The sequence below is a fragment of the Aethalodelphis obliquidens genome, unplaced genomic scaffold (genome assembly GCF_003676395.1).
Source record: "Aethalodelphis obliquidens isolate GAN/ISIS:26980383/991018 unplaced genomic scaffold, ASM367639v1 scaffold33, whole genome shotgun sequence".
Classification (NCBI taxonomy): Eukaryota; Metazoa; Chordata; class Mammalia; order Artiodactyla; family Delphinidae; genus Aethalodelphis; species Aethalodelphis obliquidens.
The window spans coordinates 1,577,299-1,600,156 of record NW_020837977.1 but is presented as its reverse complement, the minus strand read 5'-3'; the positions used below and the strand labels follow the sequence as shown (position 1 = coordinate 1,600,156).

Sequence of the window (22,858 nt, the reverse complement as noted above, 5' to 3'; positions counted from 1 at the left end):
AAGGCACACAAAAATAAAAGATGGCTAGCCAGCTGTTTTAACCTCTTGCACCTGGCTTCAGTGTGGGGCTCATAAGGTTTATACAGCTATTAAAAAAAAAAAAACTGTTCTAATATTTATGGCATAAACTGGGGAGAGAGTATCACTGTGTATTTATTCAGTAGCTGGTTGCTTTTGGATTTTGAAAAGTCAACTCATTTGTTTTCATTTTTATGTCAATGAAGATAGAGTCAATGAAATATGGGGGAAATATCATAAATCTGAAAAGTGATATGTACCTAAGGAACAAAGAAAGGTCAGGTAAACCAGCTGTGTAAGTCAAAGCAATAGCACCCAATTGTGAGGTAGGCAGGGAGAGTGGGCTCTGGGTCTAGGAAGTGAAAGTTGCCACTTAAAGTTAAAAATGAAGGAAACACGCTCAGCTTTATTGTAATCTTTTGCAGTTTTTAGCAGATGAGCCCAGATCTGCCCATTAATTTTGAGCTAGTTGGATTATTTTAAAAGATGCTGTCCCAGCAAAGGAAAACATAAAGGAGGCTGAGAAAATCGCTGTTTAATATTGCAGAATTTACTGCTTCCATTCTGACCATGAGCCTAAATTTACACAATGAAATTTGATTATCTCTAATAACAATATTAGATCCTGCACTGGATGGATGAGAATTGAGGTGGTTTTGTTGATTGCAAGGGTTTAATGTTGCATTTCAGAATCTGATGTGGTTTGGCCTCCCTTCCATTAACTGGAAAACCCCTGAGGTTTTACAATTATTTCTTAAAGATAATACATTTAAGATTGCATTGGTAGGCTGAAGAAAAGTCATAAAGGCAAGAAGGGAAGCCCTTAATAACTCTTGAGATTCAGACATGTTCAGCAGTTAGATTGGCTCTGACTTCACCAAGGGTCGACAATGTGTCATTTCCACGAAGCCAAATTGCCCTCTGCCTATATGATATTAATGTGCAAATCAATATTTCAGGGATTAAATTTCCCTTCTTCATTTTTTATGGTTTCTACCTCAATAAGTCTCAAGTCTATTAAAAGAGGCTGGATGATTTAAAATCTTTCACTGCAGAATGGCTTGTCGTCGTAGTCTTGTTTCACAGACCATTTTAGGATTTTTGTTATAAAGACCAAGGGCATCCTAAAGAAGTTGTGAGGCTATGTAGAGCAGGCTCCACAGCATAAAGCCCTTGTTCGATTAAGAGCTAAGAGGTGTTGGAAATATATATGTTTATGTAATATATAGAGATATACACACACATACATTCTGCTGCTTTAAAAATATTATGTTAATCACCTATTGATTTATTTCAAAATCAATTGAAGTTCCTTTCTTATTAGTGATTTGTTCAGCATTCTTGAAGACTGTGTTCATTTTCTTAAAGAGTATGCATGAATTAGCTTGGTGTGAAAGTATTTGGAAGGGATTTTCATCTAGCACTATTTTTCCCAAGAAATATTTCTAGTAACCATTGTAATAACCAAGTATTGTCATTTGCATTGTTGTCATGGCTATCATTGCATTTTGGGGCTGAGTGATTTAGCTGGTATCTGTTCATAGAGGCCTTCTTCCATTCGCTTAACATTCATTTCTAACACTTAGTAGGCGCAACGTTTCTCTAACCCTCTTGGAGAAACACATTTGTAAAAGAAAAGATGTGATTTGATGGGAAATAATACAAAGCAGAAATTTGGGAGGTCAAAATAAAAGATTGTGACTTTATCACATAATCTTGGGAAGGCCTACTGTCTATCATTTGGGGGTGTTTTATAGTCTAAAACCATCTGGACCAAGTTCCGCGCAGCTGCACGAATTTCATATGTGATAGAACATTTTTTCCATTCAGTGTGAAATGTTCCTTCCTAAAACACGTACACCAGACTCGCTTAATTTAGTCTGTTAAAAGAAATGCACATGAAAAAGGACAAAAGGCTCTTTAATCTCTGCAAGCTGTTTGTTTTTCTTCAAGATTCCTGTCTGTTTGGGTTTGAAAAGTCATGTTTATTGAGGAGATGATTCTGAGGTGTGACATTAAAATAATATATGATTTTTGGACTGGTGGCCACGCTCCTGCTTCATTTGCAGAACTACTTTTTATGGCTGTCAAAACACAGAGTTAATCTATCCTTATTTACAATTAATCTCAATAAAATTAATCTTAACTATGCTTTATTCAGTGGCTTAAAATATCTAATTATATTCAATTAACTGCTGTCATAGTAATTAACATTGCTTAATTGCCTCTGCATATATTTATGTAAAGCTCATTAGGTGCTGCTGGTTCCTTTTTCCTTTTCTACTTGCTGTTTTTGCTGTTGTCAAATCATTTTCATCTCCCAACCTTCGACAATGTCAGTGACAGCAAACTCTTCCTTAACATTTTTCTTGAAATGAGTGTTATTACTTACCTATGAGAAGATACTAGTTATGAGTCTTTAAAGATGAATCCACCCCCCCCCCCCCCCATCCCTAGCACATTCACAAAATATTTTCTGTCATTGTTGCTAGAAATATGAGAAGCCAGGTTAAGCTTTGTGTTTATAAATGAGGAGCCTTTCTGTGTCTGCCTAGGGGCTGTACCCACAGGCAGAGTTTCTTTTTTTTTTTCCTCTCAAACCATTCTAAGGGTTAAAGACTTCGCCAAGGTTCAAACTGAAAAGCGCCCAGGGAAAGTGCATGTGAATATGTACAAGTTTCATGTAATTAGTGCTTAATTATATTAACATATGCAAATTGTCAACTTAGAAGCTTGTTGAGCTGGCAAAGATCAGCTAGGCACAATTGCTGTATTGTTCTGAAACAATAATGGATTTCAAGTTGGATTGTGGAAACACATAACTAGCTATCTAATTTAACTCATACCATGGTGAAATTTCATTAGTCTCCATGGAGACTGGTTTAATTGTGCTGACTAATGTTCTGGGCTGCAGAATGTCCTAAAAAGAAAGCGTTGTTTGCCTAATCCACCTTACAATGACACTTGTTTGTACATGTTTCCCTTGTGTGAGAATTTACATATGCAAATAAATAGTTTCTCTGCCCCATTTGTCATGGCTGTTCATTACCCATGAAGAGGACATTGTTACTAGGCTGTGACTGAGTCTCCCAAGATGGGATAGTGTCAACCAGTCCAGCTACATTCTTTCATAATTTGTTTCTGATTAATAGACCAGAGTGAGACTCCGCGTCTTTGGGCATCTGCAAAGGAAAGGTCAGTTGTGTCACAGAAAAGAGTTTCTGCTGTAACTGAAGGACTTTTTCTTCCTATGATTCTTCTCCTTTTCCCGCTCATTGGTTCACATAATCATATTTAAAATAATGTATTCTTGTTCTAAGAATGCCTCTACTAATAATCTCTAGTTTCCTAAAGCAGAAAGATAGGAGAAGAAAGGAAATTCTGTTATTGGAATATTAATCCTGTTTTTGACAGAAAGGTAAACTGATATAATTGCTTTTCAGTTGAAGGAATGGGGGTTTATACAAGTGTGAAAGCATCGGAAAAGGATTAGCATTTTTTTGCATAATGAAAAGCTCTGTTGAATAGGGTTCTGAATGGCTGACTGAATGACCGAGATGAAAGGAAGATGAAAATGCAGGCTCCTCTTTCTTTATGCCTATGCTCTGCTCGCTCTAAAGTTATGTTTGTCCAAGACTTGAGAAAACAAGCAGGGGCTCAGATTTCAGCAACTTTCTAAGATGCCCTGAGTTTTCATCATCACTGGGAAGTAATATGTATGGCAGTAGTGCAGCTAGAGGACGATAAACAGAGGTTTGTATATAGAAGAGTTTTCAGAAACATGCTAGGCTAGCCAAATATTGACTATTGGGTATCAAGAATTCCCAGCACTTTGCTGGCAAAAACAGTTATTTCAGAAGAGGCCAGTAGTATGGTGTGGATATCTCATGTAGTTAATAATGGAATATATGATGCTCCCTCCCCCACCCCCTACCCTATCGGCTATAAATAGTTGTCTCAGTTGGTAGAACACTTCACTTGGGAAAGAGTTGTGTATTCTGATTTTTTGGCAATGTTAAGTGTTTTAAGTGGCCTTTCAGCTTTTCGGGCTGGGAGGGGCTGGTGGAAGAGGATACAGAGTTATTTTCTTAGGATTTAATTCATCTTCGTGTTGCTTTGTAGGAGTATTGTGTATTTCACTTAGAGATAAGTCTTTTTGAAAGTGTCTAAGTACTCTTGGAGACATTTGCAGTAGGGTTTTCCCTTGTCACTAGTTAGGGCTGTAACTGGTTATCAGTTGACGTGATCAGGGCTCTTAATGATGTTTCTTCAACCATAATTAGGGCAGTTAAAATACCATAAGTGTTAAGACACTTTCAAAGGTGGGAATTGGTTCTTTTGTACATATGTAAATCAAATACAGTGTGGATAATTATTTATATGTATACATTTTAAACAAGCTCTTTCCGGTTTGGGGTCACCACAAATGAGCCATTGAAGGCTACCCCAGAGCAGGATTGAAAGATTCTGCCAGATATTAACCTAACTTGTTTTGTTACTAGATTGTAGAACTTCTATTTGCCTCATCACTTTAACTGTTCAGTTGCTATTCAGTACTGTTAAGATGGTTACATGGAAACTTGTGGAATCAGAAGTGTTTTCACATAAATTAAAGTGTAAGGGTTGCCTCTTGAGTACAGAACATTGTAAGGGAAAAGTGTTTGATCTTTGTTATATAAAGTCACCAAAATTCTTTACTAGAGCCCTCTAGAAAAATTGTCAAGAAATTCTGGATTGTTTCAGAAACTTTTCTGGTTAACTTTATGGATATGCAAGCGCAAAAATCTTAAAAGAACAAAAAAATCCACATGGAAGCTATTCTTTTACACGAAGCAGGGCTTATTAAGGTATTTCCATAAGAAAAATGTGTTAATTTAAAAAATAAATTCATTTATATTTTAAGACATTGTTAACCAAGCACCATGTGTTGTAACTGGCAGCTTTCCAGCCACCATGGAAGTGGATCACACATGGGTTAATAGTAGCTTATGTGATGTCTGCATTCTTAGGAAATGGGCAAAAGCCCAGGGTATTCTGATATCAAGATTTTTAGGAATCAGACAGAAAGCAGAATATATGTTTATATGTGAACAGATGGACACATGTGAGAACTAAAAGTGCACAATTTCTCTTGGCACTTGTTTTAGTTATCCCTGATGATATAACCAAGATCTTAGTGCACTCACAGTCTTTGATGGCTAAGGACAAAATGGTCTTTTAATGAGGGCTCAATGGCATTATTTTCTTGTATATGGATTGTTCCCCCTGTGATCTTGCTGGATTTGATGTTCTGTTAATTCCCTCATTTCAGAGGTTCACAAGTTGCCCTGAAAGTTTGATACGGTTTCACGTTTGACATACAATCCTCAGTCCAGGAATGGCTGCTTCCCACTCCCCTATTTTTTTCAAGGTTTGTGAGTGAACTAAAATATTTGCCATTTTGAGGCACTTTTGAATGTACGCACACAACCTAAAAATGGCTTGACACTAAAGTCATTTTTGGCAAGCAGCTTGTCTCTGGTATAATTAGCCACTTTAACATTCTAGAGATTGAAAAAATAAACAAATACAATTTAAGGATTTGGGCAGCTTGACTTAGTTAATGTGTCATAATGCCCTGATGCTCCAAGACAAGTCCTGAGTAGGTGTTTTAGTCATTCGGGTCAGGGGTTCACACACTAGCATCATATGTTTAGATGATTGATCATTTCTAATGTTTGCTTGTCCTGGGGAGACGACAGTGCACAGTTGATAATTTTTGAATGGTACACATTATAGCACGTACCTCTAGGACAAAGTTTATAGGTTCCATTGTGTTCTAGCTGTAAAAACAGAAAGCGTTCTGCAGGCATTTACTCGGATCTAAATCATTTTAACCAGGGAAAATCGACTTTTGGGTTAAAATATGCATTTTATAACTGTCCATAAAATTCTTTTCCTTCACTGTAAAGAAGAAAGGAAATCCATAGCTTTAACAATGTTAAAATATAAAAACATATGAGCTGGTGTATGCCACCTGGTTGTACTGTTAATAACAAAAAAACTTTCTAAAAAGGAAGTTTATAAAGAATCTTAAAATTTGCCTGATTGGAAGAATAAATTGAAGAAGCCCAATCATATCCCAAAGTACCTTTATTAAACCTGAAAGGCTTTACTAATGTAGATTTTCTAATATATAGTTCGTAGTACTTTTCCCCCATACATTTAGCAATAAAGCAATTCATACTTAAAATTTCCTGAGCCCACTAATGAATGGAGAGTGAGTCATCTCCTTTGGTTTAATAGATACAAACTAGGAGTGTGTATGCAGACACACACACCCACCCCTACCCTTTTTCCATGTTAATGTCTCTCTTTCCTCTTTAGATGTGTTTATAGGGGTAGCCTGTGTGGTGTTCCTCTGTAGACTAAATTTCCTTCATTTTCTAAGAAGTGGCCAACACGATTGCAACAGAAAAAGAGCAGGTAGGGTGGTAAGACAACTGGCAACTATCAAAGGGCTAAATCCTGGAAACTTCCTTATAGTTCTTCAGTTCAACCAACTCATTTTAAAATATGGCATACTGAATTCTGGAGAAGTAAACGTTGAGTCAGCCAGCAAGGTAGGAACATGTCAGGACAAGAACTCAGCTGTCCCAGCTCTAGGACCAATGGCCACTCAACTATATTGGCTGCTTAGAAAAGGGTTTGTTCCGTGAATGAATACAAATGTGGTGGAAATGGGGAAGAGAAGAAAAGGAAAATGTGCAATGGTAATCCAACAGTGATGTTGTCTCCTCTGAGAGCGTGAGTTCTCTGTTACTGAAAGGAGACCAGTAGAATCTGGATGGCCTCTTACCACTGTGACTGGAAGCATGTTTTTGTGTTAAGTAGGAGGTTAGGCTAGGTACTTTGAATGGTCAAGATGAGTCTACGATTCATAAAAGTACTAATGATCTCAGTGACTTAAAATGTATTCTTAATAACGATGAACACAGTGTGAAGAAGAAAGGTTTCTATTTTGTGGAGGGAAAGTAAAGACAAAGCTGTGATGTTTTAGAGGGAGCATAGTGTAGAGAAAGAATGACACTTAGTTTAAAACCAGACATTCTTTTGATTCTGTTTACTTTGGATTCCTTTTTCCTTTTTAAATGAGTTTGTTTAACTTAAGTCTTAGATATTTGAAAATCTACTCCAATTTTTTGACAACTCAATGACCAATATCTTATTAGATCCGTAAGACACTTGGGTTAAATTCTTGTTATAGATGACCTTATCAAAGTTATTTAATCTTTTTGAGCCTCAGATCCCTCGTTTGTGTCTCAGAGCTGCTGTAGAGCTTACCTTAGGCTAAACTGTTGTGAACATATTAAAATAAGTGAATGTGGATAGGGCCCGATATCCTTCATTCCCCTCTTCTTTATTGTCAATAGCTGGTTTTGATATAATGCTCTCCTGAAGAGTACTTGATAAAGCAAATCTACATAGACCTTTTGAAGAGAGATGCCCCTCTCCCTGACAAGGGAGGGAGATAGGAATTAGTCAAGGGGGATGCCTAAGAGGTAGGACCAAAGGGTAGTCTCCTTCTCATGTCTTCTCATTGACGGATACCTAGATGACATCTAGGTGGATACGCCTCCACCTCAATATTTGCTACACCATCATCACAGGTTGCTTTGGTTTTGAGGGGTTTCTAGATGATTTTAATGCATCTCTGGGATCTTTTTTATAAGAAACAAATTAGAACAGAAACAGTTTTAAAGTAATTCAGACTTTATCTATAGGAACTCAAGATTCCAGACTGTCCATTATATACAATAATAGAAGAGACCACAAAGCTTATTTCAGTATTGAAGCTGACCCTACCTGTTTGAAAGCCTTTGAATTAGAGGTTTTCCCCAAACTGGATTAGATATCATAGCAATACCTTTTTATATACTTGATGTTATGATATTTTGATATGCCATGAAAGAAGAATAAATACTGTTTACATGGCACCCTGCTGACCAAAATTTATACCAACCTAGAGAAAAGATCCAGTTCTTAATAACCCAGTAATATTATATTAAATTTTCTTGTGGGAATTTTTTTTTTTTTTTTTTTTTTTTTTTTGGTTTTCTTCTGTCTTTTTTGTCTTGTCCCTTTGCGGAGCACAGGCTCCGGACGTGCAGGCTTAGCGGCCATGGCCCACAGGCCCAACCGCTCCGCGGCATGTGGGATCTTCCCGGACCGGGGCACGAACCCGTGTACTCTGAATCGGCAGGCAGACTCTCAACCACTGCGCCACCAGGGAAGCCTTTCTTGTGGGAATTTTATAGCCAAGTTATGAGTTTCCTCTTGGCTTATCTCATGGAGGACATCGCAGTCCTTTATCTTTCTATAGGAGTGCATTATTCAGAGGAGGACGACCCAGGTTCAAAGGTGATAAGATTCACGATAAGGGTTAATAAATTTATAAACACAATTTTTCGATCCTCTAAACTAAAATCTATTTCTCTGATGTTTTTTTTCTTTTTGATTTTTAAATTCATAATAATTTCCCATTGTGTTACATGTAAGATACACACTTAAAATTATTCTCTATATTTTTGTGGAAAATATAAGTGTATTTTGGATAGTAATTTCCCAGATTTGAGTTTGGTTTTCGCTTGACATTTATAATATATATTTAGTTCACAATCTTTGCTCAAGTTTTTCTTAAAAATAAAAGTGTGTGCCTTGCCTACGTTCTGGTCATTTATAAGTGGCCCTGGACTTAACCGTTCATTTGAAGCACATTATTTAAGGCTAAGCATTTACTGAATACTGATAGGGTAGGATATATTTCATTGGAAGAAAATAATTAGCATCTTAGCATTTTTCATGATGCTTGTTTAAGTTCCTCCTCAAATAAATTTCAGTCTCCATGAGGGCAGCACCCATGTCTGTTTAATCCCTGTATTCACAGTGATGGACAATATTGGCAAATCCTTGGTAAATATCCTCAATAAATACATGAAAAAATCTGATTGTTAATTAAAAACATAAATAAAACACTTCAGTTTACTATACTACTGGAATCTGCCTCTCCTCTTGAAATCTGGGTATTGAAAAAAAAATGCGACCTTAAAAACATCTGGGTCTGTCTTGGAAAATTCCATAGGGAAAACTATCTTCCAGCACAATCTAAATGGGTTTTTGTATTAGAACCATAGCTTGTTGAAGTCGGAAGGGATATAGCACAATCCCCTGGTTTAACCCATAAGGAAACTGAAGCTCAGAGAAATTTCCAGGAAATATCACACAACTACAGGGCACAGCCAATGAGAATCGTGTGTGTGTGTGTGTGTGTGTGTGTGTGTGTGTATGTCTCCTTCAGCAAATCATTTAACATTTTTCAACCTAGTTGGTTGTGCTCCTCCCATATCCAAAGATTCTATAATATTAATATGAGAATCATTTCTGTTATGCTGGAGATGTTTTCATCTGTGGAATTTTTCCAAGCAAAGGAAGAGTTTCAGTTGGTACAATTTCTATGATGACCGTAGAGCCGGCTGACTGCTCTGGGATTGTAAAGCTAAACTGCTCGAGATAGAACAAGAACTGCCTGAAAGGTGAAAACTTGCAGGAAAAATGGGGTGGGCCACTTAGTTCTTGAAATGAAACAGGTTGCAGATTAGGAATCATTGTGGTTTGCCAGAAGTTGCTGGTCATAGAAGCCTGTTTAAGGGCTCACTGTCAACAAGGAAGTCATGGGCAGCACTTAAAGTGGCTCACCTCTGATTTATTCATAAACCTCACACGAGCACTTGGCTTTGTTCTTGCTCTAGTGAGGGGGACTGATGCCAATAAGAACAGGAATAAAGAGCTCCTTGCATGGTCCAGTAGTGAATAGCACTTTACCTCAAAGCCTGACCTCCTTTCCCGAGGTCTGTTATGCTACAGTCGACTCTGATTGGCTGAGCGTTCTCAGATGAATTGACAGAAGAGGTTATAACAGTTATCTACTCTGTAAACTCCATAGTATATATAAGGAGAGCTGTGTAGCTGGAACTTGGGTTCTAACTTAACCTAAAGGTTGTGACATTCATGATAAATGGAAAAGTTTCCCTTTCCCCTCTTTTTAAAGCTTGAAGAGTTTCACATTTAATAATGGTCAGAAAAAGATTGCTCCTTTCTAATTGAAGAAGACAATGCCCTTGGAAGAAAATGGGTTTTGACAATCCCTTTTTCCATTAAAATGAATTTAGAGAGATTTAGTAACGTAGGGAATTAAGAGTTCGAGAGTAAAATCCGTCCTGCACGGGAGGGGGGTAGAAACAAAGAAATGGGCTTGCAGATTGATTAGCCGTGTTTATCTGAGAAGCTTCACTTGTGCCACTTCACAGATTATGCTCTGCTCCAGCCGCCCCTCTGGAGGGGAAGGGGCCTTTAAGAGACAGTCAGATGGCTGGTTTGCTGGGGCAGAGGTTGAGTCGAGTTACTTAAATCCCCAGAGCAACATTTAGTTAATGCTAGTCTTTTTTTTTTTTTTTCCCTTCCCTGATCCTGTCCACTCTGGCTTCCCTTTTCTCCTTTTGATGAAGTTGGTCTCTTACTCCTTGAAGTGCATATATTTACACAAAAATTTCCTCAAATTTTCACAACACATTAACCCAGAAGAGCCATATTAGGAGATGGTGATGAGAGTTAATGATATATCTTTAGATAAAGCCATCCTCCCGTGCAATCACATCAGAGTCATCAGCTCATTTGTCATGGCTGAAGTGAAAATGTCAGGACCAATGAGTGTATGAGTGCTGAAGGGGGCGAAAGGGCTTTTGGAGAAAGATATTTTTGTGCTGGGAGTCGGCCATGGCTTAGATTTAGCTCCAGGGAAATATTGGGATTAGCCAACACTGTGTACAAATCCTTAGCATAACAGAATTAGTTGGGAAAATGGAGAGGTGGGGGTCATGAGGATGGGCACATTTCTGGAGACATGCTCTAGGCTGCAGGCCAGAAACCATGGTAAAGAATGAGATGATTTATTAAAAGTATTTTCAGGCATGTGTTGTATGCAGACTCATTGATTCCGGGAAGATTGAAGTCATAGCTTTGAATGGCATCAAGGGAAGACCTGCCATAACGTACACTAAATATGTATACATGGCTTTTGTTTTAAATTTAGCTGTATTAAAAGAATTTTGACCCTAACATCTAAACATGTTTCAGGGAGGTAGTATTCGAGCGCACAAAGATAATATTCAGGCATAAAGCACTTTTGACAGTACCTTTAGAGTGGAAGTTAATACTTAATTTAAATAACAGTAATTATGCTGGAATACTTGTTGCATTGTTGGGTTTACACAAAACCCAGAAGCTAAACTTTCTTTACACAGACTTCACTCTGAAACTTTAATTGAAAAGTAACTGATTTTCTTTAGCTCCAGAAGTTCTTATCTTTGAGAGACCAGTACTAGCAGATTTATTTCATTTTGGATCCAGTGAACTGTTCTCTTTCAGATAATGTACCCATACAGCCTTTTCTTGTTTAATTCTATTGATTTACAGTGTTAAAGTGAAATAATCTGATACCTGTTTCCTGCCCTTTGAGTATTTGTCGTCAAAGAGGCTGATTAGTTTTTTTTTCCCCCAGCTCTTTAGCAGTTTTAAATGTATAATTATCATTGCATGTCATTTGATAGCTGCACTAATTGCTGCCAACTATTGTCTGTTTGCACTTAATGCTGAAACCTGATCAACATCCTTCTTTGGTTGATGTTTGGTGGTAAACTTTAATTAACTCTTATTGCATTGAAGAAGAGTTCAGGCTTGGTGCTAACTAATCATTTACCTTCATTATGTCCTGACAGCTCCACTTGTTCTTGGTCCTAATAGATACACCAGTCAGTAAATAAACCTGCAAACCTTATGCCTTGTAGTTGCTCCACACTGATATTTTGCTACTTAAAGTATAAGATAATTGGGCCCAGATAATTAGTTAGTTAGTTTAGTATCTCTAGTTCTGCAGACACTAATCTTAATTGCCTCTTTCATGCTGGACAACTTCATTTTAATAGAAACTGTAGATTTGAGATAACATTATTCCTTCAACATGGTTCCTATGAACATGCATCTTTTGAATCAATACAATTAACCTTGTCTCCTGTTGGAATTCTTGTCATTATTTTTCCTGAAATACTTTTCCTGTAATGATATTGAAGTTAAAGTAATCAGGTTACCAGCAGATCATGTAAAATTCAACTCAAAATTGCTGGCTGCTTGATTTTAATTTGTCTGACATCAAGTTTGTTTGAAAAGGGATAATATGTGGGTAAACCAAGGAGCTTATAATTATGGTTGACGTTTGTTTGTTTATAATGCAATTTAATTAACGTGCATACATTTGAAACACAAAAGTTAATTACTGAATTGCACACTTCACTTATGGACAGCAGTCAAATTAACTTTCAGGCCAAACAAACAAACAAACAAACCACACACATACACAAAAAGCAAACAAGAGGCTCTTCATAATAGAAATAAAATAACCAACAAATCTGAGTGCTCAAACATAAATTTGCCAATATTTCATCCAGAAGAAACATTTCATTCCACTTAGGTTCTCTATGTTAGTCTCTATGTTAGTCCACTTAGGTTTCTAATATAAAATAATTTAAAATATCTACATGGGATATAAAAAGAGACTTGCATTTGATAGACTAAGAGTCTTGGATAGTAAGAGGGCACTTGGTAGTGATTTAAGAAATTATGCATATAACTTTCTTCATTAAAACTATTTTGAATTGTTTGAAATCATTGCCCTGGGAATAGGATTGTTTGCTGGAATACCTGACCTGTGATTAATTTTATGAAGATAATTATGGTAGGCTTAGCCTGCAAAGAATGACATTTTTCAAAAAAATAATAATAATATACTACTATGCTTATGCTATATTGGTTATGAGATCATATTGTGGGACTCATGAAATACAAATAATTATACAATTGTTTCCTCATTTAAATATTTAGTTGTCAGTATTTCAATAATGAATTTTATATATTAATAGACAAAGAAGAAAAAAATGCATGTATATGTTAGGATATATTGTCTTCACATTGTATATGAGAAAAATGTATGTGTGAAATGGTTTTCACTAGTCTGGTAAATCCGTTCCTGAAGCCAAATATTCTATAGTTATATTTACCTTGATGAAACCAATTAAGATGAATTTTTTAAATGTTCCTATGTGACAACTTAAAAGCATTATCAACTAAACACTCTTAAACTGGGTGTATGCCAGAGAGATTAGTCAATTACGTTTTAGAGACTAGAAATCATATAAAAAACATGGCAAATATGATTTATAAATTTTAAAAATGATTAATTCAGTACATGCCTTTCCAAGGAAAACTAAAGGTTTCCATGTTTAGACTTTCTATTTCAAAGTTTTATTTACTTGAAATTTCAAATATAGTAGGGATTGAGGGAGAGGGGTCTGAGAAGGGAAAATGATTCTGTCCGTCATTGAGATGCTTTGTAAAATGAGGGTAGTTTACACAACCTTTTAGTGTTTCCAGAGAGTATATTTATATGTGTTTTAATATAACACCAACTAATTGATTTGTAGATTAATATTTATTTAGGGAAAAAAATTAAAAGGATCATAGAGTCATTTAACTCTAATCCTACTTTGCATAGATGAGACAAAGGGAAGATGATTAATACTTAAGTATGGCTGGGTAATGGCATCCAGAGGTACCTTTTTCTTCTATAAAGAAAGCAAAAGCCAAAAAAAAAAAAAAAAAAAGGTTGGTATATTCTCACAGTATTGGCAAACAACAGCTTTCTAGTAATGCTTTAGCTGATTAGGACATCCTTACCCTTTAATGAAGCAATCACTACAAAGCCCCAATGTCAGCTGGAATACTGGCAAAACAGTATCAAAGAAAGAATCAGAGAGAGGCACTGAACATAATTACAGTTCATGTCCTTTCTCACACCAATGCAAACTATTCATTTTCAATTAGAATGAATAAGAAAATTAGAAATCAACTAGATTGGTTAAAAGGACCAAAGTTTGTTTACAGAGGATAGCTAAAGTATTAAGTCCATTTTGCTCACTGATTATGAAATTTTCCTGAAGCAAACAAATAAAATGAGTCATATATTGGTGTAATTTGGTTAAGGAGAGATTATTGATTTCTCTCTAAGGAAAGTAGCTGGAGTTTGATTAAAGTTGCGAAGAAAACTGAGTAAAATTCCTATTTCCCACAACAATTAATCAAATTAAGAACTATCGGACCCATTGGCAAAGAGTACTTTTCCTCTTTAGTTTTCCAACACATGTGTTTAATGACATGTAATTGTCATTTAAAGTCCATGGAGGTTTAGAGACGAGAGAGAGAATGAGGGAAAATGAGGCTGGAAAGAGAGGAAGAGGAAGAAAAAACGAGAGGCAGAAGCATCGATTATAAGGGTCCTGTTTATGAGAAGGAAATAAATCTGCACTGAATAGCTAATTTAGGTTTTAATGAGAAAAATGAGAGGTAAACAGGGGAAAATGACTTCATTGACTTACACACTCATGTTTGTCTTTGTCAACTTTCCCGTTTTAAAAATGTGCTTGGTTTAGGTGCTTACTATATTTGGTTACATCCTTCTATTCAAACTTAATTACCTTCTCCCCTTTGTCGTGACATGGGTGGAAAGTTTTTGCCCTGTCAGGAGAGGTCGTCACACATTCTTTTGCAGCTCTGTTCATTAATTCCTTCTTGCAGAAGCATTTTCTCTCGTGCTGGGAAGGTAGAAGGGTGTAACAGAAGACCCCTGAAACATCAGCAGGAAGCTCTAAGCTGGTTAATGCAGTATAATTGTCTGGACATAGACTGGTCTTTGTTTGTGTGGTTCACTCCGAATCAGCTGTAATTAACTCCAGAGTGTTTCCAGATTGCCAGCAAAGAAAAATTACAGCTTTTCTGTTTTAAATTGTAAAGCTCACAAACATTAACTATGCAGATTGCTTTTACTTTGATATATTTCTATCCTGCAAGAGAAAAAAAAAGCTTATTTGCCCCGCCCCCATCTGTAAAAATGTGCTTTTGTTAAGTTACGTAATTTAGTGTCTATTGGAACATAATGGTCCCTTAATACTTTGGTTTGAAATCTTTTTGCTCAATATTTTCAATCCTTTGACATCCTTGTATTTGCCTTCTTTATTGCTAACGTTTTTAATACTGCAATGGGGAAGAAGTTATGCGATCTTTAATGGGATACTAAACATATACTAAAATAAGCAAATTGCAGAGAAAGCTGAGTAAAGAAAACCACCAGCAACCAACTTAAAAGACTGAGATCAAATATGTATTCTGACGTAACTGGTGCTTCTACACAGGTACTTTACCTGTGTTTTGATATACATCAAAAGCCAGATTTCACTACCCTCTCGTCTTGGTCAGCACACCACACCCTTCTAAAAGCTTCTGTACAGTAGTTTGTAATTATGAATTCCAGCATGGGTAAAAATGAGGTAGCAGTGTGAGCTAATACAGCCTAGGACACAAAAGATCTGTCAGCAAATGATAAAAAAAAAAAAAAAAAAAACAGTCCAGCCAAAAATCTTTTTTTTTTTCTTTCTTCTGAATTTAACAATAAGGAATTTAAGCTTCAATGTGGCTTTAGCAACCGAAGAAAAGAAGCTCTTGGTGTCTGCATAATACCACTTTGATGGATTTTTTTCATCAGTTCTCTGTACGTGGCAACAAATAAACAAGTATAATTATACTTGTGAAGGTCTATTCATTGCTTTGTCAGGATTAGATATATGTGCCGTTTTCACACTGCGCCTCTCTTTTGTCTTTGCCTAACTCACTATGACATATTGATAGAGGATTTGGGATGGGGAAAAGGCCACAGCAGAGACAGTGATGACCTTTTGGAAACTTGATATAATTCAAGGATTTTTATTTATTTTCTCTATATATACATATATATATATATATATATTTAGGATTTGTAACTTGTTATCAAATTCCCTTGTAAGTGAACAACTTTTAACCCGTTTAAAATGGAATTGCAACTCAAAGTGTTATGAGTTGGCTAAAGAGCAGATGAGAATAAAAACAATAGGCAAAGGGGCACAGTGGTCTTCTTTCCCAGCACTTAGCAGAGTGGCTAACCTAGCATTCCTTTCCCATTATTCTGTCCTCTTGATCAGATCACGTTCTTTTTAATCATTTCACAAACACTGTCTCACTGTGCTACAGAGGAGGGCTGGGACAATCTCAATTAAAAAACAGAGGTAAAACTGGCCTGATTTTGGGTTCTAATGGGAACTCTGCTTTCTGAATGCAAAGGAATTCTTCTGTTGTTCAGAAAGCACCCCTTTTCATTAGCCAGCCTCCTGGTAGGTGGGTTTGGTCATTTAGCAGAGAAGAGTTTAGGCAGCAGTGACTGCAGGACGAAAGCAAGGCAGAACAAGCAATAAAAGTTCTTTTCTGCATGTTGTCCATTAGTTCCGAAAAAGGGATTTACATGATCAAAGTCACTGATCTTGTGAATTACTGAGAATACCCAAAACTGTGTACATGTATTCTAAGCAGACCAGCAGGTATGTATTGTTCTGAATTTAGCATTAAAATTATATTAGGTTTTCTCTTTGAGATTTCTTGAGGACTTGGGTGATTTTTTTTTAAATAGAATGCATGGCAGTAGAGAATAGAAATTGGTGAAGACTAAATAGAAAGCAGCTTAAACGGTGAAGCAACTTTTACAGTGAGTTTACTTGTTATGCAGTCATTGTGGAATGAATTCTGTGGTTTAAGTTAAATGGTTGTCTTTGTGGTCTTTTAACTGGGACTTATAAACTTTAGTGTAAATTTCCTAAGTGGGACACGTTGATAAAGGAAAGATCTTGTCTGACACTGGTGACAGTGAAATCACTTAGCATCATATTCAGTGTCACGGTACATATTGATCTAAATAACTTTAACCGCACAAACTAAAGCGATTCCATCAAAACATGCTGGTAAACACTGCCATGGTCATAGTCTATGGCTACAAATTTAAAAATCAGGTAAATCTATTACTAGCTCTATCAGTTCAGATAGTTTTGTTACTGTTGCTTTTGGAATTAAATGTAAATTTAATTGCAGAGAAGACTTACTATGTATTTGACTTAGTTTCTGATTAATGTGTAGCTTGTGAGAAGAACTTGATAGGCAATTTTGTGTAGAGTTATGTGGGAGTATTGTAACAAAATATATCCTGCCACATTGCTGTGATCTGTGATGGACACTGTAGTATAGTTTTCATAATTTTTTTTTCACATAGCAATAATGTCATTACATTTTTGAAAGTTACTTCTGGCTCTGTTAAGATAAAATAAAAAGAGAGGATCTACTTCATATAGAGAAATATTGACATGAGTCCATGAATGGACTCTGCAGTATTTCATATAGAGAAATATTGCAGAATCCATTCGGCATCTGGCCAAAATTATTAACTGCACATTACATATAACTCATTTGGGGAGCATTCAGCATGTGTGTAATAATTCTAGTAAGTGTTTTTGTAGGCTGAGAACTGTTGTAGGCGTGGAGGTAAAAGAGAATTCAAATAATAAAAATAGCTCAGAAGCTTCTTTACGAAGCTGTAAAGTGTTTGAGAACTTTCCTCACTCTTGTAATTAAGGTGAATTTTCTTCCACATATCTGCCGAAGTTATCATAGGAAAGAAAAAAAATAACTGCTTTGGGTCCTGGAACTTTACATTTTAATCTAGGATCGTTATTTTAGTATTATTTACCACCTTGCTTCCACTCCAACTCTCCAGTTTCTTCCTGTCTTCCTCATATCTTTTAGTCCATCAAGGGATTCTATTTTAGACATTTTGGCTGCCTTCAGTATGTATACCTTGTACAGATTTGGTAAATGCAAAGGTAAACATTAATGTTTGTGGACTAATTAGAAAATTATTAGGTTTTCACGCTTTTGGGGGTTTATCAGATTATTTCAGAGAGTTTTACAAGCTGCATGCATGCCGTGAGGATAATTAACCTGGAGCTCTTCAATGATTAAAATTACACACTAAGCTTTGTGATGTTTGATTCGTGAGCAATTAGAATGTCATTTTAACCATCTTAGATACCAAAACGAATTTTGATTTTATTTTCAATCTATGCAGATCTTTTGATGTATTTGAAACTGATGACTTCCTCTCTGATTTAGCTAAGATGAAATTTGATTACAGTAAAGAGTATGAAGACGTTATTCTTCATACTTAATATGCCAGTGACCTTCAAAGATGTCTTTCTTATAGAAGAACTTTTGAAAAGGAATTTCTAAAATGCCTAGTAATATTGATGAGTCCAGAGTTATGTTTTTCTTCTTAGCTCTCTGCCACTGTGAAGTCTACACAATAGAATGTAGAGGTGGGAGGGGCATCCAGGGTGAGTCATCGCATGTCCATCCTCCCCAATATAATACATAATGCAGTATAGCCAGGTCCCCAATAGAACACGTAATGCAGTATAGCCATGTCAACCTTCCTTATTTCAGAAATTGTCAGCGTGTGAGAAAGTGCTGATACTTTTACATTACAGTGCTTTTTGCTTTGAAGTTCTTAGTCCCTTCTGTTTGGAGATTTGAAAGAAGATGGGTTAAATGTTTCATAAAATCAAGATGGTGCCTGGGTCACAGAATGAAAACAAGCACTAAAGTTTGAGACCACTCAGCTCTCGTGTATAGTGGAACCATTCTGCAAATGGAGAGATCTGCAGGGACTCAGAGAAGCTTAAGCCCTAATTAAGCTGCTATTCCAGTAGCTGAGGTTTGCAGGTACACACACAAGTGGGCACACACATACATATTCACACACAGAAGGGGAACGCATTATTACCAACTTATGCCCAACTTTCCCCTGGTACCTTGCCATGCTACCAGAAACTGATATGGCTTTGTAGAGTGCGTCTTATTCTCAACAAAGGGAGTTTATGGCCTAAGATGCTTGCCTGGAGAAAGCTAAAAAAAAAAAAAAAGATTGAAGTGTTTTCATCAGTAGTGCCTGGGTATGATTTGTTAAGCCAAAGGAGATGTTGATTGAGGCAGCGGTTGAGAGATGGGCAACTCACCAGGATTGATAACATCAAAATGGTATTTGGAATGGTGTTCATTACGTATTGCAGTGGAAAAAAAAAAAAAAAAAAGTGAATACGATTTGTCCCCTAGGATGATAGGACTGGTTGCAGTAAATATTAATTTCTGTTCTGGTGCCTATTGAGGTGACTGAAGTGTGGGGAAGAATTGTGATTGGTGCTTAATCAGAGCCAGCCAGATACCTGCTGAGAGCTTTTGCACAAGGAAGATTTGTAGTAAGCTGATTTACTGGCAAAATGAAAACCAGAGAAGAGTTTGGTTCGTGCTGCCTGTGACTGTAATATTTCTCATTTTAAGCCTCCTTTATTGTTGGTCTCCCTCCCACGCGCATCCCCCCTTCTAGTCACTGCCTGATAAAGTAAAAGGTAAATTTAAAAAATTACAAGTTATTTGTGTTGTCCTTTTATTCCTGCTATCATCTATGAAAGCCGTTTAGATTTCTATTAAAGGGGGTGTTAAAGCATTTACGTATGTTCTCTCCGTTTTCAGAAAACAGGAATGAAAAAAAAATACGGCTTACTGATATGAATTTTAGATTTGTGATGAATGCTCATGGTGATTTCAAAAACACTTTGGATGTCTAGGCATGCCTGTGATAGCTATCTACATTATTTTGCTACATTTATACAAAGTCTGTCTGTGATAGATAGGTATGCTGGTTTTAAGTTTTTCCCCTCACCTTTTTAGATAGTATGAGTTTACAGCAGCTGTAAATTAGTGATGGGCTATTAGTGAGCTGTGTCATTATTTAATAAAAATGGCTCCTCTCACCTTATTTTTTATCCAGGTCCCTGACAGGCTGGATGAAATGAGATCCCCATGTAGCAATTGCCATGGAAACCTGTGACTCCCCTCCTATCTCAAGGCAGGAAAATGGGCAGAGCACATCAAAGCTATGTGGAACGGCACAACTTGATAATGAGGTGCCAGAGAAAGTTACAGGGATGGAGCCTGACAGGGAAAACAGCTCCACAGATGACAACCTGAAAACCGATGAGCGCAAAAGTGAAGTCTTGCTGGGTTTCAGCGTCGAGAATGCAGCTGCCACTCAGGTTACCTCAGCCAAGGAGATACCGTGCAACGAATGTGCTACTTCTTTTCCCAGTTTACAGAAATACATGGAACACCACTGCCCGAATGCCCGCCTTCCGGCCCTGAAGGATGACAACGAGAGCGAGATCAGCGAGTTAGAGGACAGTGACGTGGAAAATCTAACCGGGGAGATCGTTTACCAGCCTGATGGGTCAGCTTATATAATTGAGGACTCCAAAGAAAGTGGGCAGAATGCACAGACTGCGGCAAATAGCAAACTCTTTTCAACAGCCATGTTTCTGGACTCCCTGGCGTCGGCTGGAGAGAAGAGTGATCATTCTGCTTCTGCACCTCTGTCGTTCTACCCACAGATCATCAACACTTTTCATATCGCTTCATCCCTCGGGAAACCATATACGGCCGATCAGGCTTTCCCAAATACCTCAGCACTAGCAGGAGTTGGTCCTGTGTTGCACAGTTTCCGTGTCTATGATCTCCGACACAAGAGAGAGAAAGACTATCTAACCAGTGATGGCTCAGCCAAAAACTCCTGTGTGTCCAAAGATGTCCCCAACAATGTGGACTTGTCCAAATTCGATGGTTGTGTTAGCGATGGGAAAAGGAAACCTGTTTTAATGTGTTTCTTGTGCAAGTTGTCTTTCGGTTATATCAGGTCATTCGTAACCCATGCTGTGCATGATCATCGGATGACCCTTAACGAGGAGGAACAGAAGCTCCTCGGTAACAAATGCGTCTCCGCCATAATACAGGGGATCGGCAAAGACAAAGAACCTCTTATAAGCTTTCTGGAACCAAAAAAATCCACTTCTGTTTATCCCCATTTTTCTACTACAAACCTCATAGGACCCGACCCAACCTTCCGCGGTTTATGGAGCGCTTTTCATGTTGAAAATGGTGACTCGTTGCCGGCTGACTTTGCCTTCTTGAAGGGGAGCGCGAACACCCCCGGCTCAGCAGAGCAGCCGCTGGGGATCACCCAAATGCCAAAGGCTGAAGTCACTCTGGGGGGGCTGTCTAGTTTAGTAGTGAACACCCCGATTACCTCCGTCTCCCTCAGCCACTCATCGTCTGAGTCTAGCAAGACGTCAGAGAGCAAAGACCAAGAGAACAACAACTGTGAAAGGCCAAAAGAGAGCAACATTTTGCACCCTAACGGGGGGTGCCCGGTCAAGAGCGAGCCCACCGAGGCGGGAGATGAGGACGAAGAGGATGCGTACTCCAATGAACTTGACGACGAGGAAGCATTAGGTGAACTCACCGATAGTATTGGTAACAAAGATTTCCCTCTCTTAAACCAAAGCATTTCTCCTTTATCATCCAGTGTGCTAAAATTCATTGAAAAGGGCCCCTCGTCCTCCTCGGCCACTGTTTCTGACGACCCAGAAAAGAAAAAGCAGGCCTCCGCCGTCAGGGCCGGGGGCGGTGTCGCCACCGGCTACGGCGTCAGTGGCAAGGACTTGGCGGAAGCGAGTGCCAGCCAAGACGGTGCCACGGCTGCTCACGCAAGTGAGACGGCCCGGGGGGACGAAGACGGCGCGGCCGCTCTGCACCAGCACGGCTTCACCCCGAGCGCCCCCAGCACCCCGGGGCCCGGCGGGGACGGCTCACCGGGCAGTGGCATCGAGTGTCCCAAGTGCGACACGGTTTTGGGGTCCTCGAGGTCTCTTGGGGGTCATATGACTATGATGCACTCAAGGAACTCATGCAAAACCCTCAAATGTCCCAAATGTAACTGGCACTACAAGTATCAGCAGACCCTGGAGGCCCACATGAAGGAGAAACACCCCGAGCCGGGCGGCTCCTGTGTTTATTGTAAGACTGGACAGCCTCACCCCAGGCTCGCCCGGGGCGAGAGTTACACGTGTGGCTATAAACCCTTCCGCTGTGAGGTTTGTAACTACTCTACCACTACCAAAGGCAACCTCAGTATTCATATGCAGTCGGACAAGCACCTGAACAATGTGCAGAATCTCCAAAATGGCAATGGCGACCAGGTGTTCGGCCACTCGGCCCCGGCCTCCAACCCTAGCCTCGGTGGCTGCGGGACCCCCTCTCCGTCCAAACCCAAGCAGAAACCCACCTGGCGCTGCGAGGTGTGCGATTACGAAACCAACGTGGCCCGGAACCTGCGGATTCACATGACCAGTGAAAAGCACATGCACAACATGATGCTTCTGCAGCAGAACATGAAGCAGATCCAGCATAACCTGCACCTGGGCCTCGCCCCGGCCGAGGCAGAGCTGTATCAGTACTACCTAGCCCAGAATATAGGCCTGACCGGGATGAAGCTGGAAAACCCCGGCGACCCGCAGCTGATGATCAATCCATTCCAGCTGGACCCGGCGACAGCGGCCGCCCTGGCACCGGGACTTGGTCAGTATTTACTGCTTTTCCGCACTGCTGTTAGTTTCTCATCACATTTTGATTTGGCGTGATGCACCCAGATAAAGTGGTGAGTGCCAACAAATGGGGGGCAGTTTACTAGAAGGGACTTTCTCTTTAAGCTGGATAATCCACCCATTTGTGCTTCACTTCAAACCTGAATTAACTTCAGAGAGGCAGGAGTTAAGGGAGCAAGGACAGCAGAAAAGGAGTTGGCAAACTTTGTTTTCCTGTAACATGTTGATGAACAAATACTAATTGTCATTAATTGCCTGTCATCGTTAGCGATACCTTACTAGGTTTATAGCTC

The 22,858-nt window shown here is 38.5% G+C and overlaps 1 protein-coding gene across 2 annotated transcripts in view; it reads left to right on the top strand.

Annotated features, from left to right (window-relative positions):
• Positions 1 to 22,858, top strand: part of ZFHX4 (zinc finger homeobox 4) — a 181,278-nt gene that overhangs the window by 2,993 nt on the left and 155,427 nt on the right. The window contains exon 2 of one of the 2 annotated variants that reach the window (XM_027127880.1): positions 19,901 to 22,539. In XM_027127880.1, coding sequence (XP_026983681.1) covers positions 19,947 to 22,539 — 2,593 coding nt within the window. In that variant the 5' untranslated portion in view covers positions 19,901 to 19,946. Of the gene's footprint in view, positions 1 to 19,900; positions 22,540 to 22,858 lie in introns of those variants that run through there. The other variant, XM_027127881.1, reaches the window with a different exon arrangement.